The sequence below is a fragment of the Carlito syrichta genome, unplaced genomic scaffold (genome assembly GCF_000164805.1).
Source record: "Carlito syrichta isolate Samal-C Ts95f unplaced genomic scaffold, Tarsius_syrichta-2.0.1 Scaffold304489, whole genome shotgun sequence".
NCBI classification, from domain to species: Eukaryota; Metazoa; Chordata; class Mammalia; order Primates; family Tarsiidae; genus Carlito; species Carlito syrichta.
Window position 1 is genome coordinate 42,481 of NW_007248585.1, and position 22,726 is coordinate 65,206.

Consider the following 22,726-nt stretch of genomic DNA (forward strand, 5'->3'; position numbering starts at 1 on the left):
TACTCCAATCTGGGTGACAGAGTGAGACTCCAACTCAAAAAAAAAGGATCTTGAGACAAGGACTCAGTATGGATCCTTGGGTATCTGTAGGTAGAACTAGACATCTGAAGGAACTTGAAAGGGAGTCTAAAACTCCAAAATGGCTTATCAGTGCAACTTAGCCTACAATCATCTGGCTAGGATTCAGAAATAATACAAAAAGTTCTAAAGATTAAAAAAATTCATCATCACAAGCTTCTCTCCACCTTATTCCTTCCCTCATAAAAGGTTCCAGAAAGAGCCGGGCTCGGTGGCTCAGCCTGTAATCCTGCACCTTTGGGAGGCTGAGGTGAGTGGACTGCCTGAGCCCACGGGTTCAAGACCCGCCTAGGCAGCGAGACCTCATCTCTACAATAAATCAAAAAATCAGCCAGGCATGGTATCGCATGCCTATAATTCCGGCCACTTGGAAGGCTGAGGCGGAAGGATCGCCGGAGCCCAGCAGGTTGAGGCTGCGGTGGCCGGGAGCGGCCACTGCACTCCAGTCTGGGTGACAGAATGAGACTCCAACTCAAAAAAAAAAAAAGGTTCTAGAAAGAACTGAAGGAGTCTGATCTGGAACACTCTGATGGCTATGTGCTAGAAATACACAAGTAAGTTTGCTTCTCTAGTGATAGGAAGAAAACAATTATGCCTAAGTGACCAATGAGACATGCTTTAAAAACAACTAGACAAAGAACAGAAGGAAGTCAGATGGCCCATGCAGAGATCAAACCTGAAGCCCAGTCTCCTTAGTACATGGAGATTGTCCAAGCATGGTGGCTCATGCCCGTAATCCTAGCATTTTGGAAGGTCGAGGTGGGAGGACTGCTTTAGCCCAGGAGTTTGAGACCAGCTTAGGCAACATAGCAAGACCTTGTCTCTACAAAAAAATTAAAAAATGAGCCAGGCATGGTGGTGCACACCTGTAGTCCCAGCTACTTGGGAGGCTGAGGTGGGAGGATCACCTGAGTCCAGGAGGTCGAAGCTGCAGTGAGCTGTGATCCTGCTACTGCATTCCAGCCTGGGTGACAGAGTAAGACTCCAACTAAAAAAGAAAGCAAGCACATGGAGACTGAACACACAAATATCCCATTCCAATGAAGATAGCCAACCTCCCCGTGCTTTCTTTTCCTCCCAAGAGAAAATTCTGATAGTGCAAGAAGCATCTAAGTTAGATACTGGAACTTCTCTGACTATAACGTATAAAGTATGTTAACAACTTGCTCTGCTAAGGTGGGACAGAGTACTAAGAAAATGGGATGAGATCACAGGTCTAATATTAATATTTTTAATATTAATATATTTTTTTAAAGGTGGAGTCTCACTCTCACTGAGGGTGGAGTGCGGTGGCACAATCACAGCTCACTGTAGTCTTGACTTCCTAGGATCAGGTGATCCTTCTGCCTTAGCCTCCTGGGTAGCAGGGATCACAGGGGCGTGCCATCACACCCAGCTATTTTAAACACTTTTTTGTAGAAAAGAGGTCTTGCTATGTTGTCCAGGCTGGTCTCAGACTCCTGGGCTCAAGTGATCCTCCCGCCTCAGCCTGCCAAAGAGATTATAGGCATGAGCCACCATGCCAGCTAATACTAACTTACTAGTGTCCTTAGGCAAGTCACTTAACTTTTCTTGGCATCAGCTTCTTTGCCTGGAAATAAAAAGCCTGTACCAGATCAGATAAGGCAAACAGGGTTGATCCTGAGTGCCAAATCTAACCAACTATAGAGGCTACCGAGAACTATATAAAAAAGGACTGTGAAGCTGAGTTGCAGCTCTGTGGGAAAGAGTCCTGAAATCAATTCGCAGTGCCTACACTGACTGCAGGGTGCAGAGGGGCCAAGCGCCTCACCTCTGTCTCCCTGATCTAGCACTTCTGGTCCCATCTTTTGGCATTGCTAATCTGGAAAATCTAGGCCCGAAGCACTTTCGACAACCAGGTGTAAAGGACTTCTACTTGTATACAGGTATATGGATAGATGTAAGATATTGGCTGATGGGGCTATAAGACAGAAGAGCCACTATGAGAGATGCCCCAAGCTGTTGATTGCCCCACCACCTAACAGGCTACTGGTCAACACTGATAAAAATTCATTCTTTTTTCCATAAATTAAACTTCCCTATGACAAAGGGCATGCAAATCAAGTGCTTTTCAAATGGGGGAATAATTAATAGGAATTACAGAGAAATTTTAAGAATCCAGAAACTTCCTTAAGTGCTATAAATATCTTACTTTAGAAAATGTCTGAGTGAAAATCTACATGTCTGCTGGGCTGTTTTTGAAATAAGCCAGGAAAGTTAAGATTTAAAGGAAGTCTTCCACAAATTAATTCATTCAACTTTCACCTCTGAAGAGAGGAAGGTGACTACCTTCTTTGTGAAGCAATGACAACTCAGCACCCACACAGCATTTTCTGCTTTTCAAAGCAGGGCGCCTGATTTAACCTCACCTGCGGCACATACCCGTGTTGGGTACATACAGCTAGTATTTTCGGATTTCGCAGATGGAAAAATTGAGACAGATGTCAAAGGACTATCACTATCACTGAGTTCTGGTTGGAGATATGAGCGGAGCATGATTCCACACTCCAAGGCCTTTTCTATTAGCCCTTCACTCTGGTAAGAGATGAGCAGCGAAAGTGGAATCACAGCAGCAGTGAAATTTCTGTAGCCTTTACTGCGTGCCGGGCACCGTGCTCAGCACTTTCAAGGACTTCTCATTTGACCTCACAAGATCCCCAAGAGGTAACAACGAACATTATTTCCCCTTCTGGCGTGGGAAACTGAGGCTTCAAGAGATGAATCTCTCCTAAACAGAATAGAAAACCACAAAATTCTGGCTTCAAGGCTGTGCGCACTTTCATAGTTCAAAAAAGAAAAAGTATTTTACGGACTTCTTTCAGTATTAGCATATTAGCAAATAGATGAGGTATTTTTCTTTATGCCATATCTGGTACTAATGTAAACAAGTAGCATTAAATGTAAGGTCACCTAGTTTTTTAGCCTATATTTTCCCTACAAATTGAAGAAACTTAAAAAGAGGGGGAAAACAATCTAAAGCTAGACCGGCAAATTCCACATGCAATTTGGGAAAGTAAAAAAAAAATTCTGATAGGTTTTGTTTTGTTTATTCCATAAGAGAGGGTTAGAATAAAAACTCAGATGGTAATTCAGTGAATGGCGCATTAAGTAGAACAGATTGCAATTCACAGCAGCATAAGCCTGTTTGGGGGCTGCTAAAATAAACAGATTCATCTCCAAAGATACACAAGGAGGTAGGTCGTGCAGCATCAAGGTGCCATTTCTGCAGGGTTGTGTGTATTTTCCCTCTCCCAGCCACATCCTCACTTTAAATGTTAATCTGTCCTCAGGAGCACTACCAACTCGCCACCTTTCTACAAGCCTCCATCCCTCTTGGCAGTCAAGTCTCAAACCCTCCTAATAAGCATGCGGGTGCCATTTCTAATCTGCCCGACAGGCAGCGAGCTGCCCCTCGCTGATAGAAGGAGACAGTCATAAAAGAGGCTGCTATGAAGCCAATATGAATCCCTCTTGCCTTAATAACGGAGGGCATGACTCAGAGACTCAGAGCCTAAACATGAAGCCCCCACAGATGACACAGTCATTGTTTCTAGTCATGGGCAGCAATTGCCTCACCAGTCAGAAAATGCCAGTTTCTTTTTTGCTTTCAAAGCAAGGGGAGAAACTTAAACCACAGATGAGAGAGGCAATTGGAGATGGGAGAGGCAAAATCACCAGCAATCAAACCTTCCTCCAACAGTTTCTAAAATAGGCCAGACTGTTAGAGAAGAATGCAAGACTTTTTTAGTTGGGGAAACTGAAGCTGGAAAATGAGTAAAAGGAATTTTTAAAATAAGAATGCACAACTAACTGATGGTAGCTCTGATAAGAGCCCAAGGCTCTCAGGCCAGCGTTTTGCCCACAAAGAAGAGAGCGACTATATGTCAGGCCCACTTTAACACATGAGTATGTGCCAGGTTTACACAATTTCAGTAATCTTCAAAGTGACCCTATAATAGAGCTACCATGAAAATGGACACACACACAGGGAAAAACATTTCCCAAGCGAACAGAGTTCCTGTGTGGCAGAGCTGGGATTTAACCATAGGCTTGTATGATAGCACACTCATGTTCCTTTTGTGTTACCATGATGTCTCTGTTACAGGTGTATTATAAATTTTAAATTCACTCACATTTAGCAAATTTCTAAATTTATTTAATGTACCCCCCCAAAACTCCTAGACTGCTCACTTGTTAGCCTTTAGAGAGTCAGCATTTCCATGAGAGCAGGTACAATAACACAAGGCCAGAAAAAGACAAACCTCTTGGAAGCACAGAGAAAGTAAATAAGATCAGTACCCACCTGTGAAGACTGAGCGTTAGTTTAGAGGGAGAGACCAGCAAGCATGCAGACCCCAGATACTTGTAATAGTAGCTACCTCATACTTCCCTGCTCCAAGAACTAGTCTAAATTATTTACATAAATAAAATGTACTTAAACTGCCCCATAACCCTACAAGGCAGTCACTATTACTCTTATCCTTTCACTGATGAGAAAACTGAAGCAGAGGGAGAGTTTAAGTTTTAAGTAACTTGCTTGTGACCATCAGCTGGTAGGAGGCACAGTCAGGATCTGTGTCTATGCAGTCTGGATCCAGAGGCCCTGATCTTTAGCTGGAGGTGGCAGTGCTGCAAAGGTTACACCCAGGGCGTACAAGAGGGGATCCAGGTGGTCTCAGGGAAGATCTTCTGCAGAAACTGACAGTGAAATACTAAGCAACATGCTTGAGATGTGGAAAACAATATATATTTACTGACTAATTTGTTTGTCAAAACCCTGAAGGATACAGGGGCATTAGCCAGCTTCAGGAAAGAGATGTGGAAAAGATGGCACAGAGAAGTATACTAGGCAGAGTAAATAGCACTGGGCAAATGTCTAGAAGGCTTGAGAAAGCACAAGGACACACAGGAGTGCAGGATGGCTTTTGCACATGATGACGGTGAGGGATGCAGCCAGAGCAGCAGGCAGGGGCCAAACTGGGAAAGGTATGGTGAGGCCGGTGAAGGAGGTGAGACTACATCTCGAGGTTAACAGAGAACCAGTGTTTACTGTGTTTGGGTAGGAAAGTGGCATACATTCATTTTCTTTCTTTCTTTTTTTTGTGTGTTGGAATCTCACTCCATCACCCAGGCTGGAGTGCAGCTGCAGCTCACAGCCACCCCAGTGTCAACCTGCTGGGCTCTGGCGATCCTTCTGCCCCAGCCTTCCAAGTAGCCGGAACTACAGGCGCATGCTATCACGCCCAGCTAATTTCTGATTTATCGTAGAGAGGAGGTTTCACCAAGTTGCCCGGGCTGGTCTTGAACCTGAGGGCTCAGGTAATCCACTCGCCTTGGCCCAAAGTACTGAGATTACAGACTGAGCCGCCAAGCTCGGCTCATACATTTTCATTTTGTAAAAAAAGATCTCTGGTTACTATGTTGAAAATGAATTGGAGGACGCAAATCTAGAGGCAGGGCGATAGTTGCTAATATAATAAACAAAGATGATGCAAAAAGAGAGAAAAGTGGATAGATTGCAAAAATACCAGAGGTAAACTTTACTAGACTGTGTGGGGGGTGGAGAGACGCGTACAAGGATGATGCCCAGGTTTTTAACCTGGTCACATGGTAAACAGCCCTAATGTGGGGAGAAGGAAGAGGTCACACAGGGTCATGGCCACAAGTCTGGTTTGGGACTCACGGAGTGAGAAAAGCTGAGGGGTGAAAAGCCAGGTGGCAGCTGGCCATGTGTATGTAGAGATCTAGGAGGCCCTAGCACATAGCCCTGATGCTGTCAGACCTTGCACCAAGCCTGTGAGGCTGGCAGGGGGAGAACCAGCCAGTCCCCCTGAATGAGGAAGACAGAGAGGATCAGAAAAGCAAAACAAAGTGCTCCAAGGTCATACTGCAAGATCAGTGGGGAAGATGTGTGGCCAGAACTCTGACGTCTCTTCCCACAGGAAAAAGGATTATGTGATTGACAAGAGGGCTGGCAGGAGGCAGGAGAGGATGAATGAGCAAGTGGCTGAAATTGGGGTGTCTAAGAGAGAGGAAGTAGGAGAGGAAAGAGCACCCCTTCCCACCCCCACCCACATGTAAGCTGTGTTCTGGCATATTCACGGACCAAGAAAGTTTAGGAACCACTGGTTTAAAGAAGAGCTGAGTGGAATTCTCAGCAGGACTTCTTTTTTAAAGCTTGCCCCCAAAATCTTACAGAACAGCTAGTAAATGAATTAATGGCAGCTTCATACCTCTACTGCCTACATGCCCACCGGTGGTTTAGGCTCACGTACTCCACACACTCATTCCTGCACTTCATAGCTTTCACATGAATCTTTAAATGAGTTTTGAACGATAAGGATACAGAGTCTGTTTAAGACATCAAATTCTGTGGATACTGTTTCATTATAAGGAGTTCATCTTTTTCTTTTCAGGTAAAGTCTGGAATGATTTAACTGTGTCAAAATTAGCGTGCAATTTGTAAGTCATTACAGTGCAAAGTATGTGGTAAGAACACTTTATTGAATAAATCTGCTGAGTATAATTTCCCCAGGAACTAAAAAAGGGAAAACTTCTCTCCAAGGCTTTCCTCCCCTTTTAGAAATCCCTGCCAATACCTACATAATTATGCCTTACTTCTGACCATCAAAAGCCAAGCATACTCTGTACATTTAGTCAGCAGAAGCTGGAAGGAAACAGTGAGAAGCCAAGGCATCTTCCATACAACAAGTACCTTAGTATTTTAGGGCTTCAAGTTGTTTGGGGAGTCATGTGAAATCTGCTGAGACAAAAACCCTGGATATTTACAGATCACAAGAACTGCTGCTCATTAGATGAGTCTTAAGAATTATATGCCCTTGAAAAGTTCAGGTCAAATCTTGTTAACCAGAAACCCCTAGGGTATGCTTGGATACACTGTGGCCTGGAATCTCATGGATACTGAATACAACATAAAAGCAGAGGGTCACTACTCAAGATATGGAAATCTGTGCTAGTTAGAGTATTACAATAATATGATTTGAACTGAAGGTGTATAAAATCATCTATCGGTCCTATAGATTATTCCAAGTAGGAATATTTTCCTTTTTGAATATTGCTTCAGTTATGCCATTGAATGCACATGGCTGCGCTTAAATATTTGTAATGATGGGGTTAATCACAGACAAAACAAAAATGAGGGCTAAAAATTAGTATTAAGGAATAATGTAGAAAACCCAGGTGATCCTCTATCTTTCTTTTCTTTTTTTTGAGTTGGAGTCTCACTCTGTCGTCCAGACTGGAGTGCAGTGGCCGCTCCCGGCCACCGCAGCCTCGACCTGCTGGGCTCCGGCGATCCTTCCGCCTCAGCCTTCCAAGTAGCTGGAATTATAGGCATGTGCTACCACGCCCGGCTGACTTTTTAATTTATTGTAGAGATGAGGTCTCGCCACGTTGTCCAGGCGGGTCTCGAACCCGCGGGTTCAGGCAATCCACTCACCTCAGTCTCCCAAAGTGCGGGATTACAGGCTGAGCCACCGAGCCCGGCCCTCTATCTTTCTTAATACCCACAGACAGATATTAGTTTCACCTAATGAGCAATAATCTTTCATTCACTGATTGTCAGCCATGATGTCCTGAGAATATGATGAACAAGAGAGATTACAGTCCCAGAGATAAAGAGTAAACAAATAAATGAAATAATTACAGGTTTTGAAGCAGTCGAGGCGGGGTGGGTGTGGGGGGATACATTGCTTTACATATGGTGATCACCAAAAACCTCTCCAAGGAGGTGACATCTAAGCTGAGACCTGACAGTGGAAGGAGCAGAAAGAGAAGCAAATGCAAAGGCTGTGAGGCAGGAAGGTAGTGACCAGTGGAGGAGGGGGTTGGAGAAGTAGGGAAGAGTCAGATTATGCACAATCTTGTAGTACTGAGGAATTAACAGAGTGCGAGTGTGTGTGTATAGGGGGTAAATAGTCCTTGTAGAGAAAAGAGAATGAAAGGTTCTTTGAGTACCCCGTGTGCCAGGTCCTGTGCCAACACCTTCCATGTATAGTACATTCATTGTCACTGCAGTCATGAGCAATTACCCATGTAATTTCTCAAAGTACACAAATCAGCATACACCTTAAAGAGAAAACAAACACCAGCAAGGAAGCAAATAAGGCTGGGGCAGTTAAGCTATCCGTCCACAGCTGGAGAACCAGAAAAAAGCCTGGCTCTGAAGCCCAGGTTCTCCCTCCGCACTTTCCACTTCTGGAATGTAATCCCCCACCTTAACTTGGCTCCTATTCCCTCTCCTTTTCTCTGTTGCCCCAGACTAGAAATCTCATGGATGCTACACATGTCTATCTTTGAAGGGTTAGCATGAATGCTGACTTGTCCACAAAACCAGTTGCCCTAGAGTTTAGGGCGACTCTAGCTGTAGACAGCCTTCCTGCTCCCTGGGATCCTCCAGCCTCATCAGAAGCTTCACTCCCAGACCCCTTCTCTTCTTGGCACTTTTGCCCCTCACCCCTGGCCTTGTGCAGAGCAGGTGCCTGATCAACATTTGCCAAGAGACTGGCTTCTCTCCGGTGAATCTTGGTCAACTGCAAAGCATGGACACTTTCACAGTGGCCAGAGAAGGCTGACGTTTACAGGGAAGATGGTGGCTCAGAGACACCGAAAATATCAATACTTGAGCTTATTATCTTAGGTTTTTTTGTTGCAGACTTGTGGAGTATATGAGAGATTTATTTACTACCAATCTCATAGTCAATGCCATCAAAATCCCTGAAAAATAAGCATTCAATTCAAGTCAACAAATATTTGCTGAGTTTCCAATTGGAGTAGGACATTCAAATTTAATGGGGGTGAAGAGACAAACTGTTTGTGACTTAAGAGAGAAGCCTGCATCTTGAAGTCATTCTACACCTGTGAGGAAACATCATCTGCTAGGATGGCACTGGGCGCTGGCAGCAGACACTGCTCACATATGCATCCCTCACCCCTACCTGCATGCTATCTGAGTAACACTGAGGCTGCTGAGCACTAATGACCTTGGGATGTTTGCCAGTGCCCAGCAAAATGGCCTTGGCATCAAGGAGGCAGATGTTTGTCAGGGAATGGCAGGGTCCCAGTGCCCGTGGCACATAGCAGCTTTGTGAATGCCAGGAGCGTGGCTGCAGCGATGACTCGCCGTCAGTGCTAATCAATTTCACACTCTCTTCGATGCTGATAACAGATCATCTTGTGGGAAGCAGGCCAAATCCTAAAAGCTACATGCAAACTGTTCTCTGACGCCCAACTGCTTACTCAGTCTTCCTCAAAAAGAGTCTAAGTTTCACCTCAAACAAAGCATCTGATAGTGCCAACACTCTGTTCTGCTAGGGCGACTCCTTCTGGGGCATCTGGCAAGAAGGATGCTCCCAGGAAGAGGACTGCCTGGCTTACTGAAGAGTTACACAAGAATTTTAACGGAAGTTTGGAAAATCTAGCAGCAGCAGCTTCTACTAATCAAACAAGGTACTTCATATACTTTATGCTTAGTCTTAATAATCCCAAAGGGGAAGTGCTATTGCTCCCATTTTACAGATGAGAAAACAAAGCTTAGAGAGGTCAACTCAACTGCCCAAGATCTCAGAGCTAGGAAGTGGCGAGCTGGAATTCAAGTATAGGGCTCTCTGACCCTCTACCTTGTGCATGTCTTATCATTTTTTACTAGGCTGCTGCTCCTCTACCTAGAAGATAACCCAGTCACTGATCAACCTATTGTTGTGCTTTTAATCCAGTCCACTAACCCAAAACAGAGTCACCAAAGGATATTTAACTGAATCTGAGGGAAAACATGAAGCTTGAGGGGTTAGATCACCTTGGCTAATACACTTCTGAGGTTACATGAAGCACAGCAACAGGTCATGACTGGCAGTGATTAAAGGTGGTGCCTACACCAAAACCCTAGCCCCCCGGACACCAAGGTGCTCCTCCCACAACCCCTGAAATGTCCTCTAGCACCAGGGATTCTGCCAGGGCTGGAGTTCCAGTTGTCTCACGGACAGGTTACTCTACAGGGAAGAAAAGATGGGAAAGAAAAGTTTAATCAGAATAAAACCAGGGTTTGGGGTATGTGGAAGGAAAGAATTGTGTGTGGAACATGCTAGTATCTAACGTCCAGTTTCAGAATTTAGAGTCCCTGCCTTTTATCTTGCTGTAGTATCACTGTATAAAAGAAGAAAGTTCCAGCTAATCAATTCAATCAATCCACAAACGTCTGAAGACTTACTAGGCCTAAGGATCACAGGGAAATCACGAGAATCAAAAACAGTTGCCTACCTATAGATATTCATAAATGAACACCATTCTGTGGAAGAGGAGAGGTGGATAAGACATGGCAGAGAGAAACAGGACACAGATAACAGGGCCACTGTCTCCCCCAAGCTCTTGCCTCTCACCTGGCCTCAGGCACGGCCCGAGGGAGAGAGCTAGTGTACTTCCCAGCATGCGTAGCTGGAGGTCCCCAGCACCAGGAAGGGGAGGGGAATGTTGAAACTGGTTCTCCTCGGAATGAAGTTCAAAAACCTCAAGTCTATCTTCAAGACAAAAAGACTGAAAAGAATAACGAAGTGATATAGCAAATCAGGATCACCAGGAAAATGAGGCATCCTACAGATTCTGAAAAAAGAGAAAGACCATTTTGTAATGTGACCAAAAACTGAGGAGTGTCTTGCAGGGGAGAGAATACAAACTGGATATTAAACAGCAGAGATGAAAATTTACTCTGATTGAGAAGTACAGACAAGAACGCTACAGAGGTTAGAGATAGTAGAGAACAAAATGGAAGCAGGTAAAAAGGCAGAGTAAGCACAGCCTTCAAGGAAAAAAATCTAGCAGGCTTCACTTCCCCAAAAAACCATACACATAAGAAATGAGGGCTAGACAGTTTGAAGCTGGTGCCTGGCTTGGTTGCAAACATCTGAGTTTCCCTCTTGAAGGTTTTTAGTTTTCCATCTGTAAATGGGGGAACTGGATTCAATGACCACTCAGTCTCCTTCCAGCTCTTATATCCTGTGATCACCCTTTCCTAGTATGCTTCCTCCTCAGGACTATAGAAAGCCAGCAAGACACCAACATGATACCAAGTCCCAGCATTGTGCTTTGGCCAGATTTTCTAACAGAAATTCTTGTCAGGGGTACCTGTGCTATCTACCTAGATGCCAAGGTCAGACGTGGATCAATGCTATACAACCCTTCTCCTAGAAGGCTGTACTTTCTGTCAGAGCAGTTATAACCATCTGGCATAGCATCATTCACTCTGTTCTTACAATACGTGAGACGGCATCTTTGCCCTTACCTATCCTGTGAGGAGCTATGAGGAACACAAGGCACCCACTTGGAGTGCAAGTCAATAGCTGGCAAAAGAGAGGCAAGGATACGTACGTGTTTTTCCCCTTCAATCTTCTTGTCCGCCACCTGCATTGCACCCAGATATTTAAAATGCAACTCCATTAGTCTGTCAACCTGAAAGGAGAGAGATTTCACAGGCTGGAGTGAGAAGGAAAGAGAATACCAGGCAAGAGAACAGTGGAGTGTTTATTCATCTCACTGTCACTCCTTACAAAGGGAGACCCACTCGAGCACTTCTTATATCCTTTGCTTAGGGACACATTAGGAATGGATCAAAGAGCTGGGGCAGAACAAAGCAAACACTCAGGGTGGATGCTGTGTGAACATAGGCCCATTCCCCAAAAAAGACTACTCATCCTCAGCCCTCCTATGACTCCCAGGAATTCAAGTTGTTAAAAACAAATAAATAAATAAAAACTCAAGTCCCGTCTTGCAAAGAGAAGAAGCTTGAAGTTACATACTTGATATTCACTTAGAACTTTATAAAAATGTCTTTTTTCGAACTGAAACCTTTCATGTTCAGATTCTGCCCCAGAGCTGATCTTTTTTTAAAAATGCCTGAGTAAAATCTTTTTAGTTGCTTTTGAGTCAGAAGAGTGTGCAAGAAAAACTCCTTCAGCAACTTAAAAAAAAAAAGACCCGACTTTTGCTCAGTAATAACTTAAAAATTAGTTTTAAGCTTAGCAAAGTCATGCTTCAAACATGGCCTGAGGAGCAAGCACTCAGTAGGTTTAAAAAGTTTCATTTTTCTCCACAACTTCCAAAAAGACTGAAGGAACACTGTGAAACCAGCCCAGACTCCTGGCTTATCTTCTCATCAGACTGGCACCACCATGGCTCTCAGCAACTCTGGCATTTATTTACCCTGATACTGATTAACAGGAGATGTTGCTTCAATATGGCATCATACGGTATGGGAAGACTGTGGTCAAATGTCCTCAGCAAACAACGATGACCCAAAGACCTTACATATTTCCATTTACAAAGTATTTTCATGTCCATTATTTCCTTAAACCTTCAAAAAGTCTGATAAGGTAGGCAGGGAAGACATGACAATCCCCATTTTAAAGCTGAGAAAACTGAAGCACAAGTGTTAAATGATGTCACCAGGGTGACATGACTGCTAAGCTGCTCTGTGTCCTAACCTGATGGCCTCTTCATCATGCTACACTGCTACTGAGGGCAGAAAAAAAATGGTCAGAGGTGGGCTCAAAAAGACAATCTGAAATCTCTCTCCAAAGTAGGGAAAAGGAGCCGCAAGGACGAAAGAAGTCATTGCAGGTTAAAAGGGAGGTTTTGGTCTTTCATTTTACTCATCAGGAATTGCGTGCTTACATCTTATGGGATAAAATACATGGGCTTTCTGGACTCAGTAGCAAGGTTCAAACCCTAGTTCTGCCACTTATTACTGGTGTGTTACTGGGCAAGTCACATAATGTCCCTAAACTTCAATGGCCTTATCTGTAAATGTGAATCACACCTATACAAAAGATAAGCCACAGTGTTGTGGGAATACACACAACAATGAAGGCATTTACTCCATTAACCAGCTCACAGCAGTCACTCAATCAATGGTAGTTCTTATTAGTGTTAAAAATCTTTTTAACACTAATTTTTGCCATGCTAGATAACTATGTAAAATATCCATCTACTCTCACTTATAACCATTTGCAGCTTCAACAGATCACCTAGGGCAGGCTCTGCCATGTCCTCATCATCATCTGCATTTTATCACTACCACCTAGTAAGACCTCATCTGACCTCATCTGGTTGGGTGGTGGCTCACACCTGCAAACCCAGCACTTTGGGAGGCTGAGGAAGGAGAATCGCTTGAACCCAGGAGTCTCTACAAAAAAAAAAAAAAAAATCAGCTGGGCGTGCTGTAGTCCCAGCTACTTTGGAGGTTGAGGTGGAAGGATTTCCTAATCTCAGGAGTTTGAGCCATGATTCATGCTGTTGTACTCCAGTCTGGGCAACAGAGTGAGACCCAGACTCAAAAAAAAAAAAATAAAATAAAATAAAGACCTCATCTAATTGACCTACCACTGACTCCTCAAGATAGGTATTAATGTCTCTGTTTTGAAGTCAGGGAAAGTAGAAAAACAGGTTCAAATCCAGACATATGAACCCAAAGCCAGTGCTCTTAATCACTTTGCCATGCTGTGGACCAAACCACAACCAAAATCCTATTATAATCTACTCTCATGCTGTCTAAAAATCCCCTTAAAGTGCTAGCTGATATCACTCTAAGGTGTTACTACTCCCAAGTGAATGCATTTGGAAATGAGAAGTAGAATAATCAGAAAAACTTTGGCAATTCAAAACAACAGGGCCTAGATGCTGGAAAAGAGATTTTAGTAGAGAACATTTAACCCAATATCCCTTGGACTGCATCAGGTAAAAAAAAGCCTTTCTATCCCCCACTGGTCCTGGTCCCATCTTTACAATCCAGCAATCACTCACCTTCTCACTGTCATTTTCAGTGAATTTATTCAGAAGCCGGGTTCGCTGCTGCCCTCTCAGGTTCCGCAGGAGGGAAGCCAGGATCGAACAGACATGCTCTGGGTTGGGAAGAAGAAAAGAGAACATGCTGAGATCAGAGAAGTAATTATTACCTCTCTTCAAGCCTCGTCTGGTCCTATTGAGGAGGGGAATAAGTAGGCCTCTCTGACTGCTGCTATTGATTAATAAGACAAGAACTGAAATTGTGTCACTGGAAAACTGAACTGATCTTCACACACTGAACAAAAAATATATTCAAAAGGGATGATATCCTCAAGGACAACTTGAGCAAATGAATCAAAACTGAGTTAGAATTTCTATTCTGTCTGGAATTAATTGATTTTTATTGTCCACAACAGAATCTCAAACTAACTCCCCATTTACAGAAATAACCTGTGAAGATATGAAAATCAGTCATGCCATGAGTAAGTAATAAATAAGACACGTTTTATTGAATTCTCAAATTACTTTCTAACTTTCCCAAGTAAACACCGTGGAACTAAATAAGAAATGTGATAGGGCCCCAGTGCTATCACTTACATTCTGGTGCAGCTAACACCTCTACTTTAAGTTCAAATGTGGCTGGGCTGTAAGGGCTTCCAAACAGTTAACAATGCCTTTTGAGTCACATAACCCAGTGGCATCTATTATGAAATACTACTATTCTATTCTTGGAAGAAGAGGGTAATTGAGGGGTATATTATAGGCTTCAGTTCTTAAGAGAAGCTTTTCTTTAAGAATAATTTTTTAAAATTAGAGAATATAGTTTATTTAAAAGTAAATGAGAGAGAGAGCGAGAGAGAGCGAGAGCGAGAGAGAATTCACCTCCCCAAGGTAGGGGAGGAGGCCAAAGCCAGGAAGCATGGCGAGCCATAGCTCAAAGAGCACTTGGCCCCACCAGAGTCTAGCCAAGGCATTGGTGGCGAAGTTCTGGCAATGACCTACAAATAATTTTTAAAAATCAAGAATAATGACCTTGAAAAAGAGGTGACCAAAGTTGACTCATGGAAAAACGGCAGAGCAAAGTTTATTTTGAAATACAATGCTCAAAGCATGAACAACAAATACTCTATTTGAAAACTGAAGAGCGTCTTCCTATACCAAACTTAGAGTTCTCAAAAAATCACTTAACGATTTTTTTTTTTTTTTTTTGAGTTGGAGTCTAACTCAGACGCCCAGACTGGAGTGCAGTGGCCGCTCCCGGCCACCGCAGCCTCGACCTGCTGGGCTCCGGCGATCCTTTCACCTCAGCCTTTCAAGTAGCTGGAACTACAGGTGCGTGCTACCACGCCCAGCTCATTTTGATATATTGTAGAGGTGAGGTCTCGCCAAGTTCCCCAGGCAGGTCTTGAACCCGTGGGCTCAGGTAATCCACTCACCTCAGCCTCCCAAGTGCGTGGGATTACAGGCTGAGCCACCGAGCCCGGCTGTCACTTAACTATTAAGTGAGGGTACAGGTAAGCCTTAATACTTCTCTGTGACACAGATATAATTTTGTACCAGTGTGTTTTTCTTTAAATTATATCATAAACTTACCCACCTCCTCACTTCCCTAACCTCTTACTGTTGGAGTTATTCAGTCCATCAGCTTCTATTTTCTATCTCTATTCATGTCCCTAGTGATCTCATCTTGCCCGTGGCTTTGAAAAACATTTAAATATGGACAACTCATATAGTTGAATCTACAGGTCAGTCCTGTCCTCTGAATGCTGATTCATACATTCAACTGTCTACCGGCTCTCTCCACTTGGTTGTCTAACAGGTCCTCTAAACTTGACATGTTTAAAACCAAGCTCCTGATCTTCCTTCCTAAACCTTTTCCCCATAGTCTTTTCTACTGAGTTAACGGTAACCAGATTCTCCAGTTTCTCAAGCCAAAGCCAGTGAAGATATCCTTGATTCTCTTCTTTCTCTCATATCCCACAGGAACGCTCGCCAGCTTTATCTTCCAAGACGCCCAGTATCCCACCTCTTCTCTCTGCTGCCACCACTGCCACTATCCTGGTCCATATCATTTCTTGCTTGGAATATTCAATAGCCCACTAGCAGGTCCCTCTGCTTCCACCCGTATCCCCTTTGGCCTAATCTCCACAGAGCAGCCAGAACAATTTTGGGGGTTAAAACCTGAAGTCAGATCTGTTTAAAACACTCAGATGATTCCCAGACTCAGACTAAATGCTGCTTCTCACATCCAGCTGCTCCTGCTTCAGGGGGCTCTGCACTCGCTGTTTCTCTGCCTGGAATGCTCCTCACCAGATTATCCGCATGGTTTATTCTTCCAGTCTAGCTTTACTCCACTGTCATCTTCTCAGAGAAGTTCTCCTCTGATCACGCTATGGAAAAATGGAATGCCCCACAAGGACATTCTCAAGTCTTATCGACTTTATTTTTCTCTTCATTATGTATTACTTTCCAAACTACTGTTTATTTATTTTGTTCTCCATCTCTGTTCAATTAGAATATAATTGTATTCTAATTGTTTAACCTTCGTGCATGCCAAGGGAAGATTAGGGACAGGAAGAGTGAGGGACATCACTGGGTCAACAATCTTGGGCCAAGTCAGATGTGGCTCTGATCTCTTAAGCTGGTGCACAGACATGGGACAGACTATAATGATGTCAGTGCTGAAACTTTGAAATTACTTAGCATGACAGCTAGTAGCAACCTCCAGGTATATATGTGACAATCTGACAATCATAGAGGAAGAAAAAAAACCAGAGTCAGAGTTCTCATAGAGTATCTGAGCCAAATCTCTCATTGTACAGATGAGAAAACCAAGGCCCAGAGAGAAGGGACTTGTTAACACAGCTAACAGGAGAGCAGGCAGAACTCAAATTTCATATTCTTCATTCACTCATTCACTGGCTAGTCTAGGGCCCACACAAACAAGGCAACCTAACTGAAGGAGCTCCTCATTTATGGAGGAAACAAAATAGCAAGTTCCATGTGAGCCTTCAGGGGCACAGAAGAACAACTGACCTAGAAAGAGTCCCACTAGAGGTAACAAACTACTGAAAAGAAAACTGTAAAGAACAAAAAAGAAGAGCCATAGCCAACAATGAGGTAGAAAAGAGGAGAGAACATTCTAGGCAGAAGGAACAACATAGGCAAAGGCCAGCTTGGATGGAACGCCACATCCACGTGGGAGAGGGGAGGACAGTCCAGTTGTCAAAGGCTGACTATGGAGAATAGTGACAAGAATCTACCAGTGAAATTTTACTCTGGTGAGAGGGCATATCAGATCTGAGTTTAGACCAATCTTCTTAGCAGCTACATTCTTTTCAGATCAGGAGAATGTTTCTCTTTCCTAATGAATTTTTTATACTTCTCTATCAAGGTTACCTTTTTGCCTTGGTTATTAGGAGGCTCAAAGATGAATTTATACTCAATGACAGGAAGCAATTCCTTTTATTGTTTTATTACTGATTCCCTTCACTCTACCAGCGTATTTTAAAATAAAAGCAATGAATTCATATGATAAAGATCAAACTACACAAAAAGTTGTAAAATGTCCTTAATAAAAATCTGCCAAGCATCTATACTAATAATTTTCTTTCTCTATACTCCTCCCACTACCCTATTCTTCTCTCCCAAGAAAAACTGCAAAGAACCTTGTATACATTTTCAGGGAAGATTTCTCATTCATATATATATATATTCCCCAATACAGCTTTCTATATCAGCACTCACACATCATGTTTTGTTTTCCTTTTAATATGTATCCAGAATTCCACCAAATTTATTTATCATAATTTAAGCAGTACCTCATTCACGGATAGTTTAGGTAGCTGCCAGTTTTGGTTTGTTTTGTTTTTGCTATTAGAGGCAATGCATATCCATGTCCACATATTCTGGTATACTTTTGGACAAGTATTTGTATTTTTATTGCATATTCCTAATAGTAGAATTAGAGGGTCAAAGAAGTTACATATAAGATGCTGAAAGAACTGACAAGTTGTCTTCCAAAATGGTTGTTCCAGTTACATATCCAATCTCAGTATACATGTGTCTGTTTTCCCATCCTCACTCAGACTGCATATTGCCCAATCTAGAAATTATGACAATATGGTAGGTGAAAAATGGGAACTTCTTTTGATTAGTATGTTTTTGCTCTTGTTATGAATAAGGTTAAGTATTTTTTTCTATGTGCACTAGTCAGGGTTTTCCAGAGAAACAGAACCAATAGGACATATATAAATACATAGAAAGGGATTATAAGTGATTGGTTCACATGGTCATGGAGATCATGATCTGCTGTTTCCAGGTGGAAGATCCAGGAAAGGCAGTGGAGCAGCTCCAGCCCAAGGCCAAAGAATAGTGTTTTGTCAGCTACCTGGGCATCTCTTAGCCCGGGCAAGCTGGTACACAAAATTATCATTGACCATTCACATTACTTTTTCTGCGAACTGCTGGCCTTATCCTTTGCTCTTTATAGATAAGGATGTTACCCTTTTTCATATATGTTGCATATTTTCCCTAGTTTGACATTTGTCTTTTGACAAATTCTTATTCATAGCTAAGATATAGTACCACCATATTGTTTTGTTATAAGCTGCTTCAAATTCCTACTTGAAAGTAAGTAGGACAAAATAACTGTCACCACTTTTATTGTTTATCTATGCCAATAGGCTTATTTGAGTCTGTACACAATTTTTTAATTGAATCTTCACAACTTATCTGTGAGAAAGGTACTGTCCTCATCTCCACCTCATAAATGTGGAGCCCGAGGCTCAGAGAGGTTAACTTACTTAAGGTCACACACTCGAGTAAGTGGCTTGAACCCAAGTTGTCTGACCCCAAACTGTAAGCTTTTCCTACTATGTTATATGTTTCCCGCATATAAAAGGCAATCATCAGTGTTGATAAAGAAGGAAGATAAAAGAGACCAGAAACTGAAACATGCAAAGTCTGAGAATACGCCTTATAGTTAGGCTCACTGTGCCCAAGAGACAGGCATGATATATTTTAAAAAATTAACAGTTCTAACAATAGTCAAACGAAGTAAAAGGCCATATGGAGTAAGACATGAACGACAACCCCTCTTTCTCTATTTTACTGAATTAGTCTTTGCAGAAGCAGTTTCTACCAGAGTCTAAATAAAGAAGAGATTTTGGGTTTCAGGCAGTTCCACAAATACTGAACCAGAACTTCTCACCATTTTTCCCTTTTAATCTCACTGATTAAGATGGATGAGAAAGAATCGCAACGTTCTTTATATATCTCAAGATGGAGGAAGAAGGGCTGAGTGCTGGTGGCAGAAGAGAGGGTATCAGGAGCTGTAATTTTCAAAAGTAAAATGTAATAAATAGAAGAATCATCTTTTCTGGCATAAGACCACATTAGCATGCATTTCCACAGCTCATTCCAGCCTGGAGCAAGAGATACCTTGATCAATTGCAGTGGTACACTAAGAACAAATGACATTTACCTATTTGCTTGGGATTTTAAGTAAGGAATAGGCTCTTGATTTCAGAAGATTTGAAGCTGCCTATGTCCCTTCCATCTCTGTCTGGATGGTGTGGACTGCCACAGGCCACCGGTGCCTGCCACTTCACATTTCTTTCTCTCTCTCTCTCACACCCACCCACACACATACACACAGAGTTTCATTAGCTACTAATAAATGTAGCTTCCCTAAGAACAGATTTCAGCCTAAGGTGGTGTCAATTTTTCATGCACCAAGGAGATGAGGAGAGCTGCTGGCACAGAGAGCAGGGGGAGATAACAGGTTTATCTGCTGGCCAACACTGCTCAGCTGCTCTGTCATTTCGACAGGCTAAAATGGAGGTGAAGGAAGGCTATAGAGCTGTCAATGCACATGGGGTAGATGTGGTAGTTCCCACTACAGAGAACCATCTCTGAGGGAAGGCCTAGGAAGTGCAGCGTGTGTACACACACAGAATCTGCAAGGATCCACAGAGGGGAAGGCCAGGCAAATCTACATTTTTCAAATCACTAGGTAGGCACCTTGGCATCTGGGTGAAGTGTTAGAGCCAGTACTGAAATTGTGCCAGTGTGAGTCCCTGCCTGCTGGGCTCCCTGCTCAAGTCGGACGACTGGTTGCCTCAGATACTAATTATTGAAACTGTCTGGAGGGGCGGCTCTGGTCTACCCGTCTCCAGCTCAAGTCTTGTCAGGGCTTCTCAAGAGTGATTAGCAATAGGTTAGATCCCTGTGTCTATGTAAGAGGGCTAAATGTTTGATTTTCCAGGGGGCAGGTAGAGTCCTATAATTTTCAGAGTTGGAAGGAGACTTAGGAATCTTTGGTCTGACTCCCCTGGGGTTCAGAAATAATAGCCCTGAGAAGGGATGTGATTTACCGCAGATCAGAAATATCTTTGTGGACCATTGGAGTCTGGATCTGTAATTTCTTCCCCTCCAAATCATGATAGATACTTGAGAATCTGATGAGCACTTATATATGCGATCTCTCCCAAAGTATATACACACATGTAACATTTCCCCTGGAGTTTCAGCATGTTCTTTAAATCTCTTAGTGATGGTTTCTTAGTGAAAAACACTTGATCTAGTACACCCAGAGATCTTTCCAGAACAGGACAACCAGACTGTGGTAGTCATTCAACTAGCCAATTATAGTGAGTGCCTTTTTTGTAAAGAATGGGATGGACTAGCACTTCTCATCCTTACTCTTTTAAAAAAAAGTATGGTCCAAATTCCAGTAGGTGTTTAGCTAATGTTGCTTCACTCCGCGAGGAGAGCTAGTTAACCATAAATAGGCCTGCAGACATGTAGGCCTTTCAGGGTTCTACGCGGAGAAAGACACACAGGTACACTGAGAAGACTAACTACTAGGATCTGTCCCAGATATCTTAATAAGCTAATTAATCAATTTCATGAGGAGCTTTGGGATGAGACAGACATGGACTTAAAGCTTGTCCCTGGCACTCACTAGCTGGTTAAACCATGGGAAATGGGACTTAAGCTCCAAGTCTCAGTTTTCTTCTAGAATGGGCTTGTCCCTACCATCTATTAAATCTTTAGTATCAAGTAAGATATGTGCACAGGAGGCACTCAACAGATCTGAGATCTGCTGTTCTGAAAAAGAGCACTGCAAGAGAGTCTCTCACCTACACACCTGTCACAGATCACTTGCTATAACAACTCCCTCCATACTGCATCCTGATCACATGCCTGCCATTGAACATGCTTTGGTATGCCTGGGTCATCCTAATGAACCCCTGCTGAGAAAAAAAAGAACTTAGATTGCTTGACTTTCTCAGTCGGTAGGGTTATTTTCTATAACTCAAGATTTGTTCTAACCCTAAAATGGAGCAAGGCCAACTTCACTCAGACTTTTTAATGCCACAGTAAGTTAAAATAAAGTGCTTGTGTGTGGCTGGCTATAAAGCCAAATAATACAAGATTCTGGGAGACCTGCAGACAGCTCAACAGAAGGTAGTGACTATTTACTAGTAAGCTGAAGGACACAGCACATCTAAGCAGAGATGGTCCTTCCCTTTAATAAATATAAATGTACTTTGCCATGATAATCATTTGCCTTTTGATCTTCCTGCAAGAACTGAAAACACAACATGTGATCTGTAGGGGGAAATGAAGAAGAGCTTCTCTTTCCTGAGTTATTATAACTCCAGGACAATTACAAGGCACCAAGTGGTTCATACAACAGCCCTTCCTTTACTCAAAATTCTGAGTACCTGCTATGTGTCAGGCAATGCAGCAAACACTGGCATTATGGAGATGAAAGACAGTCCACTCTAGAGAAGCTCATCTCTTCTGGTTAAGGCTAAGAAGCAGTTATGATAGAGCATGTGATTAACTGGCATGCATGGAATACACACAGCCATAGGTACAGGTCCCCTATTCGGCGGGGGTAGAAGAGAAGTGCGCATGAGTCAGGGTGGCAATACACAGTGAAGGGAGGAGGTCAGAACTGAGGCAGAAGAAAAACACTTTTCCTAGGGATTTCTGGGAGACATGCAGAGCTGGGTGTGTGACAATGGCAAGCGAGTGGCTCACAGATTCACGTTTCCAGTGGTGAAGTTGGGTTGGGAGTTTCATGGGCACACTTAATTTTCACATAATTCTCAAAGCCCAGACCTGGACCAATTCTTGAAATAAGAGATACATAGAACACAGATGGTCCTCAATTAATGATGGCTCAACTTACAATTTTTTAATTTATGATTGTGCAAAAGCAATATGTATTCAGTAGAAACATACATCAAGTACTCATACAACCATTCAGTTTTTCGCTTTTAGTATAATATTCAATAAATTACACGAATTATTCAGCACTTTAGTACAAAGTAGGCTTTGTGTCAGGTGATTCTGCCCAACTGCAAGCTAATGCAAGTGTTCTGAGTATGCTAAAGATAGGCTAGATTAAGCTAAAGGTGTGGTAGGTTATGTGCATTAAATGCATTTTTGACTTATGATATTTTCACTTTTATGATGGGTTTATTGGCATGCAACCACTGTAAGTTGAGCAGAGCACTATTAGAAATAACAAGCCCCCCCAGGGGGAAGAGTGGAGAATGGGAAGAAAAAGGAGACAAGGTGAACAGTACCAATTCCTCCTGCATTGGGCTTCCTCATCCTTCTATGCTTAGAGGTGCTCCAATTTCAGAGAGTTCCCGATGGAGCCTCTACTGAAGTTTAGTGTAGCCAGGCAAGGGAAGACAATGCTCAGCAGAAAGGAAGAGGGGGCACTGGCAAGCAGAACCAGGCCATAGGAGGAGGCGTCTAGGAATCTTTGGCACAGGATTCATCCATTTTTTTTTTTTTTTTTTGAGTTGGA

At 42.9% G+C, this 22,726-nt stretch overlaps 1 protein-coding gene across 1 annotated transcript in view; it reads right to left on the reverse strand.

The window, feature by feature from the left end:
* The window catches only part of LOC103262419 (beta-catenin-like protein 1), a 55,160-nt gene that overhangs the window by 18,250 nt on the left and 14,184 nt on the right, over positions 1-22,726 (reverse strand). Inside the window, exons 3-4 of the mRNA XM_008060038.2 lie at positions 13,909-14,083; positions 11,479-11,559 (exon numbers count right to left, since the gene is read on the reverse strand). Coding sequence (XP_008058229.2) covers positions 11,479-11,559; positions 13,909-14,083 — 256 coding nt within the window. The remainder of the gene's footprint in view (positions 1-11,478; positions 11,560-13,908; positions 14,084-22,726) is intronic.